The sequence below is a fragment of the Camelus ferus genome, chromosome 16 (assembly GCF_009834535.1).
Source record: "Camelus ferus isolate YT-003-E chromosome 16, BCGSAC_Cfer_1.0, whole genome shotgun sequence".
NCBI classification, from domain to species: domain Eukaryota; kingdom Metazoa; phylum Chordata; class Mammalia; order Artiodactyla; family Camelidae; genus Camelus; species Camelus ferus.
Window position 1 is genome coordinate 2,557,294 of NC_045711.1, and position 25,293 is coordinate 2,582,586.

Here is a 25,293-nt window from a genome sequence, read left to right on the forward strand (position 1 = left end):
CTACCTTTTGATGGTCTTCAAAGTGGTCAGTCTGCTAGAACTTTTCCCTCCCTCCTTCTCTCCCTTTTTTCCTTCTTTCCTTTTTTTTTTTTCCTCTTTTTAAATGATTTTGTTTTCTTTGAAAGTTCTTCAAATGAACCTCGTTATAAAATTTGGAGACATTAGAAAATTTTTTTTAAAGAAACCTAATATTGCAAGGGAGAAATGGATAGTGAACTTAGACATCAGGTTTTTCCTGTTGCATGATACTTTTATATTTGATTCTGGTTTTAAAAATGAAAGTTAGCTTAAGTAATCTCCAACTCACTTTTAGGAAATGTCTGTAGGTATTTTTTTTTATTTTTATTTTCTTTTTTAGCATTCCTGGCAATTTGTTATTACTGTTTCCTTCTTCTAGTGTAGTGGTTTTCAAACTTTAGGACTTGTTAAAATATAGATGACGGTGTCCTACCCTGTAGGTTCTGATACAGTTAGCTAGTCTGTGGTAGGGCTAACAATTTGTACTTTTAGTAGTTCCCAGGTGATGCGGTGGCTGCAGCTGTGGCTGCTAGCCTGGCAACCACACTTTGAGAATCACTGCTCCAGCATTTACAGATACCATTTTGTTTTCGTAAAACAGTAAGGTCTGATTCACAGATTATGCAAAAACAATGGTGCATGTGTGATTTTTGGTATATTTAGTGATGATGCTCAAACATTTAAAATTGACATTTTGTTAATCCAGTGTCAAAGAACACTGCTCTTTACCTATTTCTATATACATCAAAGTGGTTTACAGCATGTAAAATTATTAATAATAAGTTTTTTATTTGTTGATATACCTTCTCTTAGAGCACCTCAGCATCAGGACTGGGAATCATCCCTCTGAATTAAAATTGTTGGTCAGGCTACAAGCTGTTTAATACCGATTTGGTATATTGTTTTGACTTCTTTAAGTAGGATTTTTGGAATGACAGAATAAATATTGTTTCATTTAGCTTTGGTTCTTATTGTTGTTGGGAACTCTGAACTATGCTTTGGTCTTTGTTGATTTGTTTACTAGTGGTTGGCAACATCTGATCCTGACTAGTAAGGCCCTATAGCTAGGAAACTGGTCCTTAATTGAGATAATACCTCCATTATTTTAATTATAGATTTAAAATTTGATAGTAGATACAATTTCTCCCTATCAATGTCAGCAGTCAGCACATTAGAGCCAAAAATAGACATTTTGGGGTGAATTTTTAACAGATATAATTTAAGAAAAAATCATGGGGGCCAATCAATTAAAAAAATACTCATTTGGAATTTGCTTTAAAGCAGACTATGTACATCTGTGTGTGTAGTATATGTATATGCACATTTCATTTGTTTTGTATATGTATATACACGTGTAAATATATTTTATGTGTGTATATATACATATATTTGCTTGTGTAAAATTGATAGCCTCTCACAGTGTAGTGTTTGGAATCAGATGATAGCTGGGTACTTTAAGCACCAAGTTCCTTACCCTGTATTCTCCCCAATATTAACAACTGAAATTACAGTATCAGAACAGGCAGCTTTCACCCACGGCAAAGATTTCTCCATTGATCGTTATTATCTGTTGAACGTCACCATATTGATAGAGATTGGGAATGGCTCATAGTTTTTAGAGACCGTGTTCTTTGAGGAAAAGGAAACTGGCTTTAACTTTTTAGGCATAGTTCCCATGATCTGGATTTTCTTCTCTTTTAAAAAACAAAATCCTTGAGAAAGAATATCCAAGTAAACTAGTTCTCAAACTCTGCCTTGCTTCCAAGTGCCAGCTGTGGTGTGTTAGGTATAACCTGTGGCTATCCTCAGATGTAGGTTATTATCCATAACATGTTTTTCTCACTTCTCATTTCCTCCCTAGCTCTGAGAGCTCGTTTTGAAGGAATAATGGATGAACCGTCTCCCTTGGCCAAACCTCTGGAGCTGAACCAGCACTCCCGATTCATAATTGGTTCTGTGTCTGAAGACAACTCAGAGGATGAGATTAGCAACCTAGTGAAGCTGGAGCTACTGGAGGAGAAGGAGGGCTCTCTGTCACCAGCCTCTGTCAGCTCAGATACACTCTCTGACTTGGGGATCTCTAGCCTGCAGGATGGCTTGGCCTTACACATGAGGTAAGTCCGAGAAGGTGAATGTTTCACTTACTTAACCTGTCCTATTGGTTTCACTCATCTTGTTTTAAAAAGAGCAAGAATAATCTGAGCCAAGATTGTTTCACCTTTTCCTGTATCACTGGCCTTAAAGCTTGGATGAGTAAGTGGGAAATGACCTGTTTTGCCTGGAGTGCAGGTTTTGAAAGTGTCTTTTCCTAAATGTTTCTCTCAACTTTTTCCTGTTCTTCCTACATTGCTAGTGAGACCCAGTGAGTGAGAGTTAGGTTGAGGAATTTGTCTCTGTCCTACTTTGACTGACGTTGCTGTAATTGTCCTGATGATGGATAGGACTGTTGCAGGGATGGGCAAGTTTGTAGTCATCTTTCTTTGAACTGCTTTATCATGTTAGGAAGTTATAGTCTGTTTCTGGCAGGGCCAGTCGTGATTGAGGAACAAAGGGTTGTTGTAGAGTTCGCCTCTTTTCCTCTAGAAACACAATTCTCTACATGTAATTGAGAATGTCAGCAAGTAGTAACACTGGATTATTCTTTTTTATTGATGTTTGTGAACCTCTGATCATTTGCTTCGCATTTCTTGGATTAAAGGGTCTGGATTAGTGATTCTTGGTTTTCACTGTACGTCTGAATCACCTGGGGAGCCTTAAGAAATGAGCCCCATCCCCAGAGATTCTGATTCATTTCATACTGTCTTGGCTTGGAGCTGGAGCTTTTTTTTTTTTTTTTTTTTTTTTTTTTTTTTTTTTATGTAAGCTATTTGAGTGATTCTAATATACACCCAGGCTTGAGATTATAGGTTTAGCCTAGATAAACATCAATTAGGGTGGCTATTGTTGCTGTTATTATCTTGGTGCTTCTATTATTCATGGATCATAAAATAATTCAACTCCTTTTTATGCACTTAAGATATAGATTCTGTAGTAAAATCCTATGCGGGGTCTTGTGTAGGCAGCAGTGACAGCTGCTCGTGTTTGTGGGGCAACTTGCTGGGACCTGGGTGGGCAGTAAGGACCTTGTGCTCTGAGCGTTGGGATTGTGGGTTCTGATCATGGAGGGGCCAGCATAGAGGTTGGTGCCCTGGGCTGAAGTGGCTTCCAGGAGATTTAAAGAGACATGCTGTCCCCCATTTGGGGAGCCAGACACTTAAGGAAATCTTTGTCAGGTCACTGACTGACTGCAGAGATAAAGGAACAGAAACTTCAGTGACCACACACGAGGAATACACACTTTGCAGAATAGGTTGGAAAAGTCACAAGAGGACTCAGCAGCAACTCTCAACAACGACAAGCAATCCCTGAGGAGTGAGAGAATTAAACTTCCAAAGTTACGTAATGCTCAAAATGTCCAGTTCTCAGGAAACTTACAAAACACAAAGAAACAGGAAAATGTGGCACAGTCACAGAAAAAAAGAGTTTGACAGAAAACATTCCTGAGGAAGCCTGGACATTGGAAATACTAGTCAAAGATGTTAAGTCATCTGTCTTAAATATGTTTCAAGAGCTAAAGGAAACCATAGAGAAAGAAGTAAAGGAAACTAGAAAAATGATTGTATGAAAAAAATGAGAATATAAATAAAGAGATAGAGGTTGTAAAAAAGGAACCAATACTTTGGAAGCAACCAAGATGCCCTTCAGTAGGTGAATGGATAAGTAAACTGTGATGCATCCGAACAATGGAGTTTATTCAGCACTAAAAAGAAATGAATTATCAGGCCATCAAAAGACATGGAAGAACCTTAAATGCATATTACTAACTGAAAAAAGCAAAGCTAAAAAGACTACATACTGTATGATTCCAGCTATATGACATTCTGAGAAACACAAAACTCTGGAGACAGTAGAAAGATCAGTGGTTGCCAGGGGTTTGAGGGGACGGAAAAGCTAAAGGTGGAGCACAGCGGGTTATATAGAGCTGTGAAACTATTCTGTGTGATACCATCTTGGTGGATAAATGAATGTCATTTAGAGATTTGTCAAATCCCATAGAAAGTACAGCACCAAGAGTGAACACTAATGTAAACTGTGGACTTCGGGTGATAATGATGTGGTTTGGTTTTTTTTTTTTTAATTGAAGTATAGTCAGTTATAATGTGTCATTTCTGGTGTACAGCTTAATGTCGCAGTCATACATATATATACATATATTCGTTTTCATATTCTTTTTCATTACAGGTTATTACAAGATATTGAATATAGTTCCCTGTGCTGGCAGAAGAAATTTGTTTTTTACTTATTTTTATATATAGTGTTTGACCTTTGCAAATCTCAAACTCCCAGATTTATCCCTTCCTACCTCCTTTCCCCTGGTAACCATAAAATTGTTTACTATGTCTGCGAGTTTGTTTCTGTTTTGTAAATGAGTTCATTAGTGTCCTGTTTTTTTTTTTTTTTTTTTTGGATTCCTTATATGAGGGATAACATGGTATTTTTTTTTTCTCTTACTTCACTCAGAATGATGTTCTCCAGGTCCTTCTATATTGCTGCAAATGGCATTATTTTATTCTTTTTTTATGGTGGAGTAGTATTCCATTGTATATATATACACCACAACTTCTTTATCCAGTCATCTGTCGATGGACATTTACGTTGCTTCCATGTCTTGGCTATTGTGAATACTGCTGCTATGAACCTTTTCATTTTTTATTGGCCATTTGTATGTCTTCATTGGAGAATTGCTTGTTTAGGTCTTCTGCCCATTTTTGGATTCAGTTGGTTTTTTGTTATTAAGTTGTATGAGCTGTTTGTATATTGTGGAAATTAGACCTTTGTCAGTCACATCCTTTGCAAGTATTTTCTCCCATTCTGTAGGTTGTTGTTTTGTTTTACTTATGGTTTCCTTTGCTGTACAAAGGCTTATGAGTTTATTAGGTCCATTTGTTTATTTTTGCTTTTATTTTTATTGCCTAGGTGGACTACCCTAGAAGAACATTGCTAAAATTTATCTCAGAGAATGTTTTGCCTGTTTTCTTCTAGGAGGTTTATCATGTCTTGTCTTATATTTAAGTCTTTAAGCCATTTTGAGTTTATTCTTGTGTATTGTGTGAGGGAGTGTTCTAACTTCATTGATTCACATGATGCTGTCCAGTTTTCCCAGCACCACTTGCTGAATGTCTTTTCTCCATTGTATATTCCTGCCTCCTTTGTCAAAGATTAATTGACCATAGGTCTGTGGGTTAATTTCTGGGCTCTCTATTCTGTTCCATTGATCCATCTGTCTGTTTTTATGCCAATACGACACTGTTTTGATTACTGTAGCTCTGTAGTATTGTGTGAAGTCTGGGAGGGTTATTTCTCCAGCTTCATTCTTTTTCTTCAGGATTGCTTTGGCAATTCTGGGTCTTTTGTGGGTCCATATAAATTTTAGGATGATTTGTTCTAGTTTTGTGAAAAATGTCCTGGATAATTTGATAGGGATTGCATTAAATCTGTAGCTTGCCTTGGGCAGTATGGCCAAATAATGATGCATTAATGTAGGTTACTCAGTTGTGACAGATGTGCCACTTTAGTGCAGATTGTTGACAGGGAGGCTGTGCATGTGTAGGGGTGGGGAGTACATGGGAACTCGGTAATTTCCATTCAATATTTCCGTGAACCCAAAACCACTCTAAAAATAGTTCATTAAAAATGGAAATAAACAAACGAACAAAATCCTGTAGTGAATCTGGCTGAATGCAAATGTCCTGCCTTACGGTTATCCCTGAGGGTTTGGTGTCCTTGCTTCTGAAAGATGTAGCGAGTGTCGGTGGTCCCCTGTTTGCTATGTGGAGGTTGAAAGTAGAGTTAAGCAAGTTAATTATGTTTTACTTCACAGGTTCCTAGAACTGCAGTGAGCCAGAGAGATAATTTAGCCTAATGCCTTTTACTTAAATAGATCACAAAATTGAGGCCTGAAGAGGGAAAGTAATTTACCTGAGGGTGAACAGCTAGGAAACTGGATTTCAAAGTTAGAGGCCCTGATTCCATTTCAGTAACTTTTCTACTCTACTTCCCTGGCCATACAAGTGTTTTAATTATATAACTAGTTCAGATGAAGGTGGTTTTAAGGATTTAGTAATAAAGTATTATATCTAATCTCTGGGTTGAAAAAACAGGAATAGAGGTCAGTATTTAGTGGCAGGGAGAAAGAGGTCAGGTCTTTGTCTTTATGTAAACATTTTTTTCTTACTTAATAGTTCACTTAATGGTTGACCTGAAGGCTACTAGTGGTGGTATCTTCCTCTTTGTGGTCATTTGGAAATGTGTGAGGGTTGTGACTGGTGGGATTACTTGCTTTTAGAGGACAGGGGACCGAAAACTCTAAGCCTTCTGCAGTGTACTGGATAATCACACACAACCAACTGAGAATTGTTGTTACAGTGTCATAGTTCCCCTTTTGAGAAAGACTGGGTGAGCTCTAAATTCTTAAAGCCTCATAGCGCCTTGAGAAATTTGTCCAATTTGAGGTCAAGTGAAACAGATGACCCATTCATTGGATTAGGAAATTGTGAGTTTGGCAATGGTGAAATAAATACCATTGTAAGAAACTCAGCAGATATTACAAGGCGGTTTATAGTTGCCAAATCATTCCCAAAGCTGATGGCTCTTACTGCAAAGTATATGAGGTCGGTGGTATGAGTGCCTGAGAATTTCTTTGCATGCCCTATTGCTGCAAAACTCATGCCCGTAGCTCGTGGAGGAACCATGGATTAAAGTGTGATCAGCAGCCTGGGAAGGAGACAGTGCCAGTTCCTATTTGCTTCTCAGATAGCTGATGTTCCAAAATAGAACAAAGGTTTTCCGTCGATTTATTTCTTAAGTCACTTGGGGATGTGGTATCCTTGTGGATAATTTAAATTGATCCAAATTCATTTTATATATTAGAAAGAAATCTGTTCTGACATCTGCCACCAATTAAGTATGTGAGCACGGACAATTCATGTTCCTTCTTTGGACTCATTTTCCTCTTCTGTGAAAATGATGATACTGGTTCCAATACCCCCTTTCACTCCTTGAACTCAAAGTTAAATAGAGACCCGCTGAATTTAGGATCAGCTCTCAGAATGGAATAACTTGAACATTCACAGGTGATACAGACCAAAGAGGCAAGTACGTTCTCAAGAGATGCTAACTGGAGATCACCTCAAACCAAGTGAAGTAATTGCCATAGTACAGGATGGGAGTGGGCTTTTCTCTTGAATTTCAGGCTCAGGTTTAGGTGCTACATGAGAAGTCTAGTGGATTGATGGACAGATAGACAGAAAAAGAAAATAGACTTTTCCAGACTTGGTGATGACTTGCATCATATATTTTCTAGACTACCAGTGAGAAGATTGGATGAATCACTCTCTAAGCTTTATGACCCCAACATTTGAAAATTATACCCTAAGAAAGTAGTTATAGCTTGGTGGGAATATACAGGTCTCATTGTAGATAACTGTGCTTTGGCTTTTTATTTTTAGGGAAGATCAGCTAGGGTATGTGACCTGTATATCAGCTAGGTTGATATATTTCTGAACCTCACTGTAATATTTAATTGAACATTTGAGGAGAAAGACTGTTAAAGACTGAATGTAGGCATCTTAATTTTGATTCCTAATGTATGAATTAGTGGCATATCATAGAGCCATCTAGTTGTATGGATACTGACTTTTTCTCTGCTCATTATGGGATGCCACTTGAGGTCATGTTGTTCTGCATACTTACTATGCTGTGCAAATCCAGATTATCCCACATTATCACACTATCAGCTAAACAAAGATTACAATCTGTTAACTAGTATGCTGAGCTCCTGGTTGAAATCCATTTGGAAACAGCTTAGCTCCACAGTTGGATCTTTTACCTCTTAAGGTAGTGTGATTTCCTTAAAGCTTTTTTTTAATCCAATAATACATGTTATAGTGTTTGAAACTCCATCTCAGTTTTTTCTTAAACTTCTAAAATATATGCTCAAAATATCGAATGGCTAACATTTTATACTTAGCAGGCATGTTTGGTTAATGACTTTGAGAATATCTGGAATACATGTAAATCCAGCATAAAATAGTCTGTAGCTGAGGTTTAAGACAGTAACTGCTGCTTTGGTAGGAGAGAGTGATTAAGTTCACTCAGGAAGGGCTCCTTGAAGAGGGTGAGTTATAGTCCTATCTCCTTTATGGTCTAGAAAGGAAAGTACTTTACCAATATCTTAGAAAATTCAGAATTCTCATATGAGATTGCCTACAACATGTTTGACTCTTCAGAAGAATCTAACTAGAGAGTTTTGAAGCTATTTTATTTATTTATTTATTTATTTGTTTGTTTATTTTTAATTTTTGTTTAATTTTTTATGGGGGGAGGGAGGTAATTAGGTTTGTTTGTTTGTTTGTTTGTTTGTTTATTTATTTATTTATTTATTTATTTATTTATTTATTTTAGAGGAGATACTGGGGATTGAACCCAGGACCTTGGGCATGCTAAGCATGTGCTGTACCACTTTGAGCTATACCCTCACCTCTGGAAGCTATTTTAATTCTATTTAATTAGAAATAATCTGTCACTGTTTCCCCAGTGACACCAGGTAATATTCTGAATTGGGAATCAGCTCCTAGATACCACATAGAAAATTCATATGGAGCTATACATACCTTCATTCACAGGAAATAAGGTGATAAGGTGAGAATCTGGGAGTGGCTTTCAGTGTCCACTCCCATTGATTTGATCAAGAGAGAAGTCAAAGGGAATAAGAAAAGTGAGAGGGAGCTGATCTGTTGCTGCTACATCCTGTCTTCTTTTTCACATTATCTGTAAGAACTAGCAGTCATGTTTTTTTCAGTGACTAATTAGAAAAACAATAGTAATGATCAGGAACATTATCAAATGCTTTATTATATGCCAGACTCTCTGATGTGCTCTACATGGAGTATTGACTGAAAAAAAATGCACAACCTAAAAGCTGAGAGTTATGTTTTACTCAGCGGACTTTCTGAGGACTTGAGCCTGGGACGTGGCCTCTCAGATCTCTATCTCTCAGAGACTGCTCTGCAGAGGCAGGGGAAGAGCCAGGATATATAGGAGTTTTTGCAACAAAGACCAGGTAGTCGGAACACTAAAAGGTTATTCTTAATTAAAGAAAGCGAGATAGCTCAAGTTAAAGAATTCAGGCTTTTCTGTGTATGGGAAGGTGCAAAAGTCTGGGCCCATTGAAATCGTTCCTTTGATATGCACCTTAGCTGTCTAGGGCCAGTGTCCTGTTCTTTCCCATCCTGAGTCCCCTCAGGGTGCACTGTTGAGGGTGGCTGCAGAGGCTGGGCTGCCTGCTTGTCTCCATCCTGAGTTCCCACCGCTCACTGTTGGGGCAGGGGTAGTGGCTGATGACTTGATGGCCGCAGCATCCTTTATTTATTGTTATGGCAGGCAACATTTTTCATTCACGAGAGTATCACACTTAATTTCCACAACAACCCCATGAGGTAAGTAATGTACTATTACTACGTACAATTTGTGGGTGGGGAACTGAGACACAGGTTAAACAACATGCCGAAGGTCACAGAACTAACTATATTGAGTCCAGTCCGAGCTCATATTGTCAACCACAACACTAAACTAGAACCCTGGGTGTCATATATATATATTTGTACGATCCTTGAGCAATTTTTCTCTTATTAAGTATCATTAAAAAGGGACAGAAGTTAGAAAATTTATTTTTAAATAGTGCTTTATTAAAGAAGCAGTAAAGAAGATTAAAAACAAAATATAAGAAAGCAAAAATAAAGCCTTGTATATCCACCACCCAGAGATAACTCCTGCTAATTCCCTATTGTATCATCTTCTGGATTCTTTCCTGTGCCTATGTACGTATGTGTTTCTTTCTACTGAAATGAGATCATCCTGTATACAGTTTTATAATCTGTTCTTTTTGTCAAAAATATCCACTTTTGTATTTTCATCTCATCTAATATACACACCATATTCAAATTTCTCCACTTGACTCCAAAATCCTGATTCATCCAAACTAGTATCCAGTCCAGGACCACATGTGGTATGTTATATATCCCTTAAATTTCTTTTCTTTTTAAAAAAATTTTAGTTGAAGTACAGTCAATTACAATGTGTCAATCTCTGGTGTACAGCAGTGTCCCAGTCATACAAATACATACATATATTCATTTTCATATTTTTTTCCATTTAAGGTTATTACAAGATACTGAACGTAGTTCCCTGTGCTATACAAAAGTAACTTTTTTGTTAATCTATTTTTATAATTAGTGGCTAACATTTGTAAATCTCAAACTCCCAAATTTATCCCTTCCCACCCCTTTCCCTGGTAACCATAAGATTGTTTACTAAGTCTGCGAGTCTGTTTCTGTTTTGTAGATGAGTTCATAGTGTCTTTTTTTTTTTTTAAGATTCCACATATGAGTGATATCATATGGTATTTTTCTTTCTTTTTCTGGCTTCACTTAGAATGACGATTTCTAAGTCCACCCATGTTGCCGCAAATGGCATTGGTTTATTCTTTTTTATGGCAGAATAGTATTCCATTGTATAAATATACCACAACTTCTTTATCCAGTCATCTGTCGATGGACATTTAGGTTGCTTCCATGTCTTGGCTATTGATATATCCCTTAAATTTCTTACTCTGTCTTGTTACCCTACCCCTTTTTTGTGACAGTGACTAGTAACTTGCTTAAAAGGAAGGTAGCAAAATTATGAAAGTATTTGGCTACCAGTGACAGTTTGGTGTATAGAGAAAGATGGAAGGAAAAATATGGATAATTTATCATTCCACACTTTTATTGTTATTGCATTGTAACACAATTTGTTATTGCACTAATGATATTTTAATGGATTTTATAATCATAATGAAATTGCCTGTTATAAAATATAGTATGATTTGATCAAAAGCCATGACAGACAGAGCTTCACAAATAAATATACACAGCTAAAAGTAGAAAGTTTAGGATTCTCTTTTCTTTTTAGTCTCTCACTTTTAAACTCCTGAGTCTGAAGTGATTTCATTTAAATCTAGTGATGGGGATAAAAATAAATAATAGCTGCAAGAGCTTTTGGAAAAGTAAAATGTGCCATAGTGATATAACATGATATTATTTATTATGGAGGAGTCCTTTGGTAAGGTAGAATATTTTGACTGGATAAACTTCTTTGAGTCTTTTGCATATTAGGACTTTAAACTTGGGAATTTAGATTTGAAAGGCTTTTGATTACAGCAAACGTATACTGTCACTGTTACAATTCAAATGTTGGAAAAATAGCCATTATTAAGAGGGCAGGAAATTTCTTTTCCTCTTCCTATCTTTTGGCTCATCTCTCTCAAGCAGTAACATGGGAAATAAGGAAATTGGCTCTAGTTTTGAGTTTATATTATGAATTTGCTCACAGATGGGCCTGTGAGAGTGTTCTTACGTCTTGGGTTTCTTAGAATTTCTCATCCAGCTTCCTTGATCTTCCTCCCTTCCCCCACTAGCTCTCCAAACTCTTTACTCTGAATGCTCCTTCCTGGTTCTGAGGTTCCCAGTTGCCATGGTGCCTCAGAAGTGGCATAGACAGAGAAGGTCATTATGAGATCTGCAACTAGGTACTCTTGCTGAGGGCAATAGTTTCCTCTGTCTCCCATTCAGTCCTTTTCTCCATTCAGAAAACAGGAGCTGTCTGTGTCTGTGTATTTATTGTAGTCTCCAGAGTTTATTCCATGAACTTAGCTAACTGTGGACATGAAATTACAAATGTTCTAAGTGTGGCTTAAGTCAGCCACTTGACAACACTTATTCCTTTTAGTATTTCTAATATAATGCGTATATTCCCTCCCCCCTCACCATTTTTCTTCCGGTTAATGTAAATTTTAAAGTGAAGTTTGTTTTTACCACTTAGATTTTTAAAAATTATTAGATGAATTCTTATAGAAAAGTTGGAAATCCAAAACGTATGAAGAAGGAAATAGACAATCTAGGATATGATCATCCCGCGATAACTGTGTTGATACCTGATATGTTTCCTTTCAGTGTTTTTTACCTCTTATGGATAAATTTCACTAGAAAGTATATACGTAGGTGATGTTGTAATGAATGCACAGCTCTGTTTCTGGCTTTTATTTTTTCACCTAACGACGTTTTCTCATGTCACTAAAAATCTTTTATAAGCTTAATTTTTCTAGAGTGCTCAAGTGGAGTTATGCTTGTTTCTAAGTGGCTTTCCCTACTCTGGGTTCTCTGGTTTCTGAGGCAGTTAGTTACTCCTTGACCACCTACTTTCTAGTTTCCAAAACACTTTTTGACGTCTCTAATCCACTGGGGTCTCCTATTCTCTTTGTCCTTCTGTCTTTATGCCTCCTTTGTCATGTCATTGTCATTTTCGTGTGATTTTTTGGAGGGGGAACAGTCATAACAAATGCTCAGTCCTGCCAGTTTCAACTGGTAGTCCCATTCACTTCCTAACTTATTGCAGTTGGGCTTCTGCTTTTACCGCTTTCTGAAACTACACTTAGAAACTCCCTGGTGACCTCCTAGTGGCAGCATTCGATAGTGTTGGCTTTTTGCTCTCTATTGAAACTACTCCTTCTGCTTTATGAACATTCTCCCCCAATTCTCTTTTCTGTTCCTTCCCTCTTAGGTGCTTGAATAGGCTTTTTACATTTTTTTTTTTCTTTCACATGCCCCTTAATTGGTGGTCTGCCACATGGCTTTCCGGCTTCAGCCCTCCTCTCTTACACTGTATCCTCTCCCTCGACCTGCCTTAGTTAATGGCTCACCCATGTCTCTGGTCTCCCAAGCCACCCCTCACACCTAATTAGATATTCTTATTGATGCTATCCCTCAGTGACTCTTGAAATCATCCCCTTCTTTTCATTGTTACTGCCATTGCTTTTGCTCTTGTTTCTTATTTGGATTATGGCAATGGTATTTTAGCTCGTCTCCACTCTTTCCCCCTTCAGCATAGGCTCCATGTGGCCACTGCAATCTTTCTAACAGTAAACTGATCATCTCACAGCACTATTCAGTGGGTGCCTGTTATCTACAAGGTATTTTAATGTCTAGCCAAACATTGTGCCAGGTGCCTGACATTTTTTCTAATACCAGAGCTCTAATCATTATTGTGGTAATCTTACTGAGAATCTGTTAGGGGAGCACTAATGTCTTAGAGATATTTGAACTGGGTTTTGAAGGATGAAGAGAAAACAGACAAGTTAACAGAGATAGGTGTGTGTGTAATAGGAAAGGTAGAGATGATGGGGTTGACAACACGTGTAAAGGTACCAGACTGTGAAATGTCTAGCATGCTCAGGCAGTTACAAGACATCGAGTCATACGGGAATGTAAGGGGGACAGAGTGATTGGTGCAGTGAAAGAAGAGCTGGGGAGATAAAAGGTCATATCATCAAGGATCTTGTATGTCATGCTAAGATATATACAAGACTGGAAAACAGCATTTAGGTTTGGCTGTGCATCAGAATCACCTGCAGTGCTTTAAAGAAATTGGGGTCCCTGTGCCCTATCCCAGCTGATTAAATTATGTCTCTGGTCGTGGTGCTCAGGCATCTTCATTCTCCTACTCTCCAGGTAACTCTGATATGAAACCACTTTCTCAGAGCTTAGAACAATATCTGGCATATAGTATATGCTAATAAATGCTTGTTGCTTTGAAATTAAAGCTGTGCAAGTAGATAAGATCACTGTGAGGAAGAGTGTATAGGTAGAAGGGAAATGTATCTTAAGGAAGTGTCTACCTTTAGGTGGAAGGAGGCAGGGAAAAAGGAGACAGGAAAAGATCAGTGAGGTAGAAGGATAACCAAGAAAACGACGAGAAAGATCATTTCAATGTAGAAGATGTGGCATGAAGTGGTGAGTAGAGATGTACAAGAGGAAAGACTGAGAAATAGCCCTGGAGTTAATGAATAGGAGGATTTTGAGATGCGCAGCTTCAGTAGATGGCAGGAGATTAAGTAGTGAACACGTGGTGAACCGACAGGAACTTAAGCAGTTCAGCTCTTGAGAAGTTGAAGGCAGAGAGAAGATAGAATAGTTACTTGAGGCCATAATAGGGTCGTGCTCACTCCCTCACTCCCCGACTCCTGCCCCTCTTCCTCTCACTACCCTCCCCACCTCCTTTCTTTTTCCTCCCCTAACCCACCCTCAGGTTTCCTTATTGTAGTGCCCTTCCCCTGACTGTTGAAATTCCTTTCATACTTTGAGGTCATTATGTTTTAAGGTCCTTCTCAAATGCTGCCAGTGCTGGGAAATTCTTGTTCTTTCTCTTGTTTTTTCTCTTCTGGTAATTTGCCTTTCCATTTTCCACAACAATAATTTCATTCTTTTGACGCTATCCTTAAACCAGCAATCTCCCTCTCTTTGCTGGTCCCTGCCTCTTCTGGGCACACTTTCAATTCATAACTGCATCGTGTTTCATTGAGAAAATAGAAACTTTCAGGCTGGAAATTCTTCCTCCCAACACTTAATTTCAGACTTACTTGTGTCTGTGCTCATATTCTCATTTTTCTTTCTTATTGCAAGGACTTCTTAAGATCCTCCCTCCTATGGTCATCTTCTTCTTTACAGTTTAAATATCCCCTTTTCTGCTAAACCACTCCTGTTGGCATTCAGACATGCTCTGATAACTCTCATCTTTATAAAACCCTTCCTTGATAGCCTCATTCCCTCGGGACTACTGCCCTGTCCCTCTGCCCCACTTCATGGCTGAGATTTTCAGAAGTGCTGCCCCTACTTCCTCATTTCCCATTCATTCTTCAAGCTACTCTAGTGTGTCCACTGCCCTACCATGCTACTGAAACCGCTCTTGTGAACATCACTGGCATCTATCATATTCCTAAATCCAGTGGACGCTTTTCAGTTCTCATCCTTGTCAATCTCTCAATAGTCTGTGCAGGTGATTACTTTTTCCTTGAAACACAGGCTTCTCTTTTCTGCTGAAAAACATGCTTTCTTGGCTTTCGTCCTACCTCTTGGTACTCTTTCTTAATCTCCTTTGCAAGCTGTTTCTCTTTCATATCATCTCCAACATTTCGTCCTGCTTGGTTCTGGATCTCTTCTTTTCAGTTGATATTCCTTTTCTTTGTATGTAATCTCACCCTTTTGCTATTGTTCATGTCCTGAATTTGTAATATTCATCCTATATCTATGTTCCAAGCTCATGTGTTATGTTCGGCTATTCATGTGAAATCTGCACTTGAATGTTCTGTGGGCGTTGAACTCTTGATTTCCCTCTATCTTCTCCATAAATTTGAGCCTCCTGCAATCTTCCGTATCTTACTAAATGTCACCTCCAGCCACTTTCCTTAAGATAGAAACCTGGGAAATCATATTTCAAGTTCTGTTGATTCTATCTCCAGTGTTTACTTCAGTACATTTACATGCCATCACCTTAGATCAAGCCTTACTTTTAGTCCAGCAACTCTTGCTTGGACTCCTAGAATGGTCACCTAACTGGATTCTCTGTTGATTTCCTGTTGCTCTTAGCATAAGATACCAAATTCTTACCTTGGCTTGTGAGGCCCTGAGTGGTCTGACCTCTGTCAACTTCTTTGCTGACAGTGCTTCGATTACACTGGCCTTTCAGTTCCTCTCGTGTGCCAGTCTTGTTCTTGTGCCTGGAATTCTCTTTCACTCTCCCAGTGGTAACTTGATGTCTTTATCCTTCAGATTAAGTATCACTTCCTCATAGGGTCCTGCTATTATTATTAATAATCCTTTCTTTTCCTTCATAGCATTTATCACAATTTATAATATTTTTACTGGTATATTTATTTGACTGCTTGTCTCTATTAACCAGTATGAGGGCAGAGATCATATATATTTTGCTTAACAGTTGTTTGTATAGCATGTATTAAGCACTCAGTACATAATTGTCGAATAAATGAGAGAAATATAAAGATTGGCCAGGGACAGTCACAGAAGGTAATATTGTCTTAAATTATACATATTATACATTACGTTTTAAAAGTAGATTTAGGATTATTCAGATTTTCCATTTCTTCGTGAGTGGAATAGAAAATTGTATTCCAAAGGATTTATCAATTTCATCTAGCTTTTCAAGTTTATTGGCATAAAGTTTATAATAATGTATTCATTTCTTCTTCATATTTTGGGATTTGTAGTGAGTCCCTCTTCCTCATTGCTGATATTGACAGCCTTTTCTCTTTTATTTTATTTTAATTTTTTAAACATTTTTTATTGAGTTATAGTCATTTTACAATGTTGTGTCCGATTCCAGTGTAGAACACAATTTTTCAGTTATACATGAACATGCATATATTCATTGTCAATTTTTTTTTTTTTTTGCTGTGAGCTACCACGAGATGTTGCATATATTTCCCTGTGTTATACAGTATAATCTTGTTTGTCTGTTCTGCACATGCCTGTCAGTATCTACAAATTTCGAAGTCCCAGTCTGTCCCTTCCCACCTCCTGCCCCCTTGGCAACCACATGTTTGTATTCTATGTCTATGAGTCTGTTTCTGTTTTGTATTTATGTTTTTTTTTTTTTTCAGATTCCACATATGAGTGATCTCATATGGTATTTTTCTTTCTCTTTCTGGCTTACTTCACTTAGAATGATATTCTTCAGGGACATCCATGTTGCTGCAAGTGGTGTTATGTTGTCATTTTTATGGCTGAATAGTATTCCATTATATAAATATACCGCTTCTTCTTTATCCAGTCACCTGTTGATGGACATTTAGGCTGTGTCCATGTCTTGGCTATTGTAAATAGTGCTGCTATGAACATTGGGGTGCAGGTGTCATCCTGAAGTAGGGTTCCTTCTGGATATATGCCTAGGAGCAGGATTCCTGGGTCATATGGTAAGTCTATTCCTAGTCTTTTGAGGAATCTCCACACTGTTTTCCATAGTGGCTGCACCAAACTGCATTCCCACCAGCAGTGTAGGAGGGTTCCCCTTTCTCCACAGTCCTCTCCAGCATTTGTCATTTGTGGATTTTTGAATGACGGCCATTCTGACTGGTGTGAGGTGATACCTCATCGTAGTTTTGATTTGCATTTCTCTGATAATTAGTGATATTGAGCATTTTTTCATGTGCTTTTTGATCATTTGTATGTCTTCCTTGGAGAATTGCTTGTTTAGGTCTTCTGCCCATTTTTGGATTGGGTTGTTTATTTTTTTCTTATTGAGTCGTATGAGCTGCTTATATATTCTGGAGGTCAAGACTTTGTCGGTTTCACTTGCAAAATTTTCACCCAATCCGTAGGTTTTCTTCTTGTTTCACTTCTGGTTTCCTTTGCTGTGCAGAAGCTTGTAAGTTTCATTAGGTCCCATTTGTTTATTCTTGCTTTTATTTCTTCTAGGAGAAAATTTTTTAAATGTATGTCAGATAATGTTTTGCCTATGTTTTCCTCTAGGAGGTTTATTGTATCTTGTCTTATGTTTAAGTCTTTAATCCATTTTGAGTTGATTTTTGTATATGGGGTAAGGGAGTGTTCTAGCTTCATTGTTTTACATGCTGCTGTCCAGTTTTCCTAACACCATTTGCTGAAGAGACTGTCTTTATTCCATTGTATATTCTTGCCTCCTTTGTCGAAGATTAGTTGACCAAAAGTTTGTGGGTTCATTTCTGGGCTCTCTATTCTGTTCCATTGGTCTATATGTCTGTTTTTGTACCAATACCATGCTGTCTTGATGACTGTAGCTCTATAGTATTGTCTGAAGTCTGGGAGGGTTATTCCTCCAGTCTCTTTCTTTCTCTTCAGTAATGCTTTGGCAATTCTAGGTCTTTGATGGTTCCATATAAATTTGATTATGATTTGTTCTAGTTCTGATGAAATATGTCCCTGGGTAATTGGATAGGGATTGCATTAAATCTGTAGATTGCCTTGGGCAGTGTGACCATTTTAACAATATTGATTCTTCCAATCCAAGAGCATGGAATATCTTTCCATTTTTTAAAGTCTTCTTTAATTTCCTTCATCAGTGGTTTATAGTTTTCTGTGTATAATTCTTTCACCTCCTTGGTTAGATTTATTCCCAGATATTTTATTACTTTGGGTGCTATTTTAAAGGGGATTGTTTCTTTACTTTCTTTTTCTGTTGATTTATCATTAGTGTAAAGAAATGCAACTGATTTTTGAACAGTTAATTTTGTAACCTGCTACCTTGCTGAATTCTTCAATCAGCTCTAGTAGCTTTTGTGTGGACCTTTTAGGGTTTTCTATATATAGTAACATGTCGTCAGCATATACTGACACTTTTACCTCTTCTTTTCCAATTTGGATCCCTTTTATTTCTTTCTCTTGCCTGACTGCTGTGGCTAGGACTTCCAGGACTATGTTGAATAGGAGTGGTGATAGTGGGCATCCTTGTCTTGTCCCAGATTTTAGTGGGAAGCTTTTGAGTTTTTCACCGTTGAGTACTATGCTGGCTGTAGGTTTGTCATATATAGCTTTTATTATGTTGAGATATGTTCCCTCTATACCCACTTTGGCAAGAGTTTTTATTCTTTTATTTTTGATTAGTCTTCATAGATGTTTATTAATTTCTTTTTTCAGGAACCAGCTTTTGTCTTTGTTTATTTTTCTGTTGTACGTTTGTTCTTTCTTTCATTGATATCTGCTATCATTTTTATTCCCTTTCTGCTTTCTTTGGATTTAATTTGCTGTTCTTTTTCTAGCCTTTTCAGAAAGATGATTAAATCACCATTTCCCCCCTTTCTGACATATATACTAAAGACTGTAAATTTTCCCGAAGCCCAACTTTAGTTATATTCCACAAGTTTTTTTTTCAACATTTTGTTACAAAAAATTTTAATTATAGAGCAAAGTTGAGAGGATTTTTCTACAGAGAACGCCTTTCTGCTCATCACCTAGAGTCTACCATTAACATTTTTCTATGCTTATTTTATCATTTATCTGTTCACTTCTGAATCTCTGTATCCATTCCTCAGTTCATCTTATTATGTTCTCCAAATTTTTATGTTATATATTTCCATTATCATTCAGTTTAAAACATATTTCTATTTTAACTGCAATTCATTTTTTTAATTTTATTGAGATCTTATTTATATTTATTTTTATATGAGATTCTTATTGTATTAGTTTTAGGTATAATACCATAATGACTTGGTATATATATATATTATAAAATGATGACCACATGTTTAGTTAACATTCATCACCACACATAGTTACAATTTTTTTTTCTTGTGATGGGAGAACTTTTAGATCTACTTTCTTAGCAACTTTCAAGTGCACAACACAGTCTTGTTAATTATAGTCACCATGCTGTATATTACATCCCCAGGACTTATTTATCTTATAACCAGTAGTTTGTACCTTTTGACCACCTTCACCATTTCACCCATCCCCTTTGTGATTTTTTTTTGACAAAAATTATTTAGAAATGTATTCATTAGTTTCAAGAATTCATTAATTAATTAATTTCAAGAAATGTATTCATTAATTTCAACTTGGATATATATTAGAATCACTTAGCTATATTTTAATATCTTTGTCATTGATTTTTAGTTTAATCCATTGTATTTAGAGGGTATACTCCATGTGGTTCATATCTTTGAAAATTGTTGATAATTTATGGCCTAGCATATGATCTGTTTTGGTAAAATTTTATAAACACTTGCAAAGAATGTGTATTTCACAATTGTTGGTTATAAAATTCTATACATGTCAATTAAGTTGAGTTTTTCTTTTTCTTTTTAAAGTCTCTTGGGAAGAATCCTTTCTGGTCTCTTCCTTGCTTCCCAGAGTTGCTGACAGTCCTTGGTAGCCCTTGGCTTGTGACTACATCACTCCAGTCTCTGCCTCTGTCATCACATGGCCTTCTTTTCTGTGAATATGTCTGTGTGTCTCCAAATCTCTCTCTTTCCTTGTAAGGATACCAGTCATTGAATTTAGGGGCCCACTCTAATCCAGTAGGATCTCATCTTTTTTAATGGAGGTACTGGAATAGAACCCAGGACCTCATGCATGCTAAGTACTGCACTCTACCATTAAGTTATATCCCCACCACCCCTTCAAAAACATTTTTTTTAAGGGGGAGGTAATTAAGTTTATTTTTATTTATTTATTAATGGAAGTACTGGGGATTGAATCCAGGACCTCGTAGTAGCTAAGTACATACTCTACTACTGAGCTATAACCTCCCCCCAAAATTTTCAGTTGTGTCTTGCTTCTGTGTCCTTGACGTCTATTGCCTAATTGTTCTTAGTTGCTAAAAGAGGAATAATAATTAATCTCACTGGCAGAATCTTATAAATCAATAAGAAAAAGATATTTTAGTATCTTATGAAGACATTTCAACCCAATAGAAATATGGGGAAAAGATTTGAACTTTACAAAAGAAGATGCCTGGATGGCAAATAAGCTTATGAAAAGGTGTTCAATATTGTTGGCCATCAGAGATTTGCAAATTAAAATCACAGTGAATTAAATGCCATCCCAATCAGAAGGCCGAAATGTAAAAACTGACAATATTAAGTGTTAGCAAGGATGTGAGACACATGGAACTCTCATACATAGCTGATGGGAGTAAAAGTTGGCACAGCCACTTTAGAAAACTATTTGGCATTGTCTTTTACAGTTAAACACATAGTCTGTCAACAAGCAAGTCCACTCCTGGGTATTTACCCAAAAGAATGAGTACATTTGTTTGTCCACCAAATACCAAGTACAAGAACAAGTATAGTCAAAATTCATTTAAAAACCCAAATGTCCATCAATAGAATAAATAAATATATCATGCAATAATCACACAATGAAATACTACACAGCAGTGAAAATGAATAAACTGCTATGTCACGACATGGATGAATTTCAGAGGCATAATGTTAACCAAATACATATAGTATGACGCTATACATAATGAAGTTTTAAAGCAGGCAAAACTGATTTTTGGTGATAGAGTTCAGAATAGTGTTTACATTGGGAAAGATATTGACTGGGAATGAAGCATACCAAAACCTTCTGAGACTCTGGAAACATTCTGTATCTTAATCGAGTGGTTGGTTATGTACATATGTATGTACGTAAAATTAATTGAATATATACTTAAATTTTTTGCACTTTGTTGTATGAACTTACAAAAGTAACTCTCAAAAAGCAAATAAAACAGAGGTGGGCTTGACCTGTAGTTGAGAGAGAGGATCAACAAATTCCTAATCCAAAAAAGCACCTGTAAAGCTTGACAAAACCATTTCAGCCTTGAAATCAACCAAAAGGCATACAACGGTATGACAAAAGTTGTTTGAAAAATTGCTAAAATTCAGTAAGAACAGTAGTAGGAGTCTGTGGTGTTCTTGCCAGATCCCACTCCCTTCCCTCAGCTTGGATGATGTGGAGGTTTGGCCAGTGTGTGTCTGCCGTCAGGACTGGCAGTTTTGATGCTGCAGTTGAAGGGAACTTACTCATTTTGAGTCGTTGATGATGCCCCTGCTCAGGTGTGTCATCAGTAGAAGTGATCATCTTGGCAGTGGTGGAGAGAGGTGGGCCAATGGCTCTACTAGACTGAGGTGTGTTTGAGTTTGGGGCAAGCATATTGCTGGTTGAGGCTGCAAGCCAGGGCGTACTTGAAAATGTCCTGAACTTTGAATGTGCTCCTGTACCCCACATAGGGACACATGAACAGAGCACCAAAGCCTTGCTGGCGTCAGGTGTTTGAGCATAACCCCTGCCTAATCACTGGCTGACATTTAAGTTTTGCAGACAATAGTAACCCCTTAGAAAGGAGGTTTAAATGTAATAAAAAGAAATGAGCTGAGGCATCAGTGGCTGTATGCTTTTGCGGAGACTGATTTCACAGATACAGCCCAGATGAGTTATTAAGCCAAGAAAGAAAAACAAAAAACAAAATAAGTTAACATTAGTAACAACAACAATCTTCATGGGTGAAAGAAATCAGAATCCAGAGTTGCTACAATAAATTATTTAATATGTTAAGTTGTCAACAAAAAAAATCATGAGATACGAAAAGAAACAGGAAAGCTTTTTCCATATTTAGGGAAAGTTATTAGAAACTGTCCCTAGATGCTGGATTAGCAGGCAGAGTCGTCAAAGCAGCTGTCATAAGTATGTTTAAAGAATCAAAATAAAACATGTTTAAAGAGAATGACAACAGTGAATCAGTAAATAATATTCTCAGTAAGGATAGACAAATTAAAAAGAAGCAAATGTCACCAAAGAGGATGTACAGATGGCAAATAAAAATGTGAAAAGATGTTTAACATCATTAGTTATTAGAGAAGTGCAAATTAAAACAAGATATTACTATACAACTGTCTGAGTGCCTAAAATAAAAACTAGTGACAACAACCAAATGTTTGACAGAATGGGGAGAAATTGGATCACTTACATATAGGTGGTGGGAGAGTAAATGATAAAGACATTCTGAAAGGTAATTAGGAAATTTCTTAGAAAATTAAATATTTACTATATGACCAGCAATTTCATTCCTAGTGGTATACCCATGAGAAATGAAAGCATGTGTCTGCATAAAAACTTGTACATGAATGTCTATAGCAACGTTATTCATAATAGCTGCAAAATGGAAACAATCCAATATCCATCAACTGCTAAATGGATAAACAAAATGTGGTATGTCCATACAATGGAATGTTATTTGGCCAAAAAGAGAAATGAAGTATACGGATACATGACATGCTACAACATTGAAATTCATTATGCTAAGTGAAAGAAGCCACATATTTTATCATTTCATTTGTATGAAATATCCAGAATAGGCAAATCTATAATGACAGAAAGTAGATTAATGATTGCCTAGAACTGGGAAGGGGTTTGGGGCAAACAGAGTGACTGCTATTGCGTACAGGATTTCTTTTGAGGGTAATGAAAATGTTCTAAAATGATAGTGACAATGGTTCACAACTATGTGAATATACTGAAAAACATTGAATTATATACTTTAAATGGCTGAAATATATGGTATGTGAATTATATCTCAAGAAAGTTGTTGAAAAGATTTTAAAATGAGTTTAGTGAGGTCACAGTTTATAAGATCTATATACATAAATTAGTTGTGTTTCTGTGTACTAGCTAGCAGTGAACAAGCAAAAAAAAGAAATTAAAATAATTTCATTCACAATGGCATCAAAAAGAATAAAATACTTAGAAATAAATTTTTAAAAAGTATAAGACTTGTACATTAAAAATTACAGAACATTGCTGAGAGAAATTGAAGTTCTAAATACAGGCAAGCCTCGTTTTATTGCACTCGCTTTATTGAGCTTCACAGATAATTGCATATTTTTTTTTTTCTTTTACAAACTGAAGGTTTGTGGCAATCCTGCATTTTCAGATGACGGTTAGCATTTTTTTTAGCAAGGAAATACTTTTTAGTTAAGATTTTTTTTTAAACATAATGCTTTTGCATACTTTATTAAATGTCTATAGTATAAAGTAAAAATAACTTTTCTGTGCATGGGAAATCAAAAAAATTCATGTGACTCGCTTTATTGTGATATTTTCTTTATTGTGGTGTTCTGAAACTGAAATGGCAATATCTCTGAGGTATGTGTATACATGGAGAGCCAGTTCATGTGCAGGGAGTGGAAAACTCAGTAATTGTCAAAATGGTGATTTTTTTCCTTAAGTTAATCTATAAATTCACAGTCCATGTCAAAATCCCAGCAGGGTTTTTGTTTTTGCTTTTTTTTTTTCTTTCTACAATTTAACAAACTAATTCTAAAATATACATGGAACCCCGAAGGACCAAAAGTACACAGAACAATTAAGGAAAATGACAGCAAAGTTAGAAGACTTCTACCTGATTTCAAAACCTGCTGTAAGAGCCATAGTTACCACGGCTGTGTGGCATTGCTGCAAGGATGGGTGTATAGACCAGTGAGACAGAACTTAGAGTCCATAGCTAAATGTTTATATGTGTGGTCAGTTGATTTTCAAAAGAAGTACATCCGTGACCCAGGATTTCTCTGCTTGGAAAAGCCCCAGTGTGAAACAGTCTCTCGCAGCGTGTGCTGCAGTATAACTCAGGCTGCCTTGCAATCAAGCCAGCTAATGCATCACTGTCTGCCGGATAAATTGCTACGTCATCCTTGGTGCTTGGCATGTTTCAATGTTGGGATCGGTGTGGGCTTCTAGTTGGATTTTGTGACAGGTATGTGTCTACTTTGGACACTCTCTTTTCATGTTAGATTAAAATGGGGATGCTTTGAATTTGGAGGAATGAATGTGGCTTCTTATTTCTTGTGTTCTAATATTACAGAAGGATTGTGAGCAGCATCCATAAAAGATTAGAAACTCTAGCTTTGTTTTGGATCTGGGTGTGCTGTTTTAGTGTTTGATTGTTTTAGAAAGATCCTTTTGGTGAAAGGAAGGACAAACTTGATTACCGAGTGTGCGTCTTTAGTGTATTTTCTGATATAATCAAGTGCAAAACAGCCTGCTTTATTCTATACTCAGTGCTTTGCTTTTTGAATGTTGAACTTATATAACAAAGGCAAAGAGTGATTCTCTTTTGGGAACTGCCTACAGCTGGAGACACTTAGATGTGTGTAAAATTGAGCTGCTTCTACATCTGTGGTCACTGTAATTGTTCTAAACAAAGACTTTGGTGCTCTATTTTTTGAGACATGTTAATCTGAAGAGACATAAAGATAGGAGGACTCCTCTGCATCAGCTTCTTGAAAAAAGCAAACTTAGCTGACTTTATCAGACATTGGCATAGTATGGAAGGAATGATGCAGAGGCCAGAAGCCAACCCAGGACTTCCATTTTTCATTATGGCTAAAGGTCATGTTGGGTCATATTGGGTGAGTGGCCTGATTGAACCTTTTCACCTTGGGTCACCTGAATGTCCTAAGATCAAGGTTTGCCTTAATCATTTATCCTCTGTTTGATTTTTCACCTTTTATCCGTGTTCCAGGTCATTTGTGTACTTCGGTTTGGGAAGTTTTTTTTTTCTGGAAGGTTAATAGGTTCTCGGCATAGTTGGCATCAGATAAGAATGAACTATTTCTATCCAGCCTTTTGTTGGGAAAGAATTTTTCTATGGTGCATGAACCAGGTTAGACATGACACTGGTGACTTATGTATCGTTCCTGAGGGCTTGTCTCAGGAAGTTGTGATTCTGAAGATTCCAGCCGTTGTAGTCTTCTCTGCCATGGCAAGGGAGCAGTATCCTGAGCATCTACTTAATTAAAAGCTAAAACTGGACTATGTTACTGTATAACATTCA

General features: G+C 36.9%; 1 protein-coding gene across 10 annotated transcripts in view; it reads left to right on the forward strand.

The window, feature by feature from the left end:
- ACACA (acetyl-CoA carboxylase alpha) overlaps positions 1-25,293 on the forward strand; it is a 256,134-nt gene that overhangs the window by 54,389 nt on the left and 176,452 nt on the right. For all 10 annotated transcript variants that reach the window (XM_014559143.2, XM_032498300.1, XM_014559162.2 and 7 more), the window contains one exon: positions 1,880-2,132. In XM_014559143.2, the coding sequence (XP_014414629.1) occupies positions 1,880-2,132 (253 nt within the window). The remainder of the gene's footprint in view (positions 1-1,879; positions 2,133-25,293) is intronic.